At 53.7% G+C, this 246-nt stretch overlaps 1 protein-coding gene across 1 annotated transcript in view; it reads right to left on the bottom strand.

Annotated features, from left to right (window-relative positions):
* Nucleotides 1–35: 35 nt before the first annotated feature.
* The window catches only part of LOC104077208 (potassium channel subfamily T member 1-like), a gene marked incomplete at both ends in the record, with an annotated part of 12527 nt that continues 12316 nt past the window's right edge, over nucleotides 36–246 (bottom strand). The window contains one exon of the mRNA XM_009578354.1: nucleotides 36–144. Coding sequence (XP_009576649.1) covers nucleotides 36–144 — 109 coding nt within the window. The remainder of the gene's footprint in view (nucleotides 145–246) is intronic.

The raw sequence follows: 246 nt of genomic DNA on the forward strand, positions 1-246 counted from the left end.
GTGCTGCCCGCTGCCGCGCAGCCCCTCCGACTCACCGGCAAACTTGACGTGAAACTTGTTTTCAGGCTTTAAGATCTGAACGTAGAGAGGACAGTTTGGAGCGAAATCTTTCACAGCCCAGGCTCTCAGGATGGTCTGGTGGTCCTAGACGAGGAGAAGAGCAAGAGGTACTTGTCTGATGGTTTATTTTCCCCAATGCTTTCAAACCCGGGATGAACTGCAAAGCACCCAGCCACTGCGGAGACG

Source organism: Fulmarus glacialis, unplaced genomic scaffold (genome assembly GCF_000690835.1).
Source record: "Fulmarus glacialis isolate BGI_N327 unplaced genomic scaffold, ASM69083v1 scaffold18995, whole genome shotgun sequence".
Lineage (NCBI taxonomy): Eukaryota > Metazoa > Chordata > Aves > Procellariiformes > Procellariidae > Fulmarus > Fulmarus glacialis.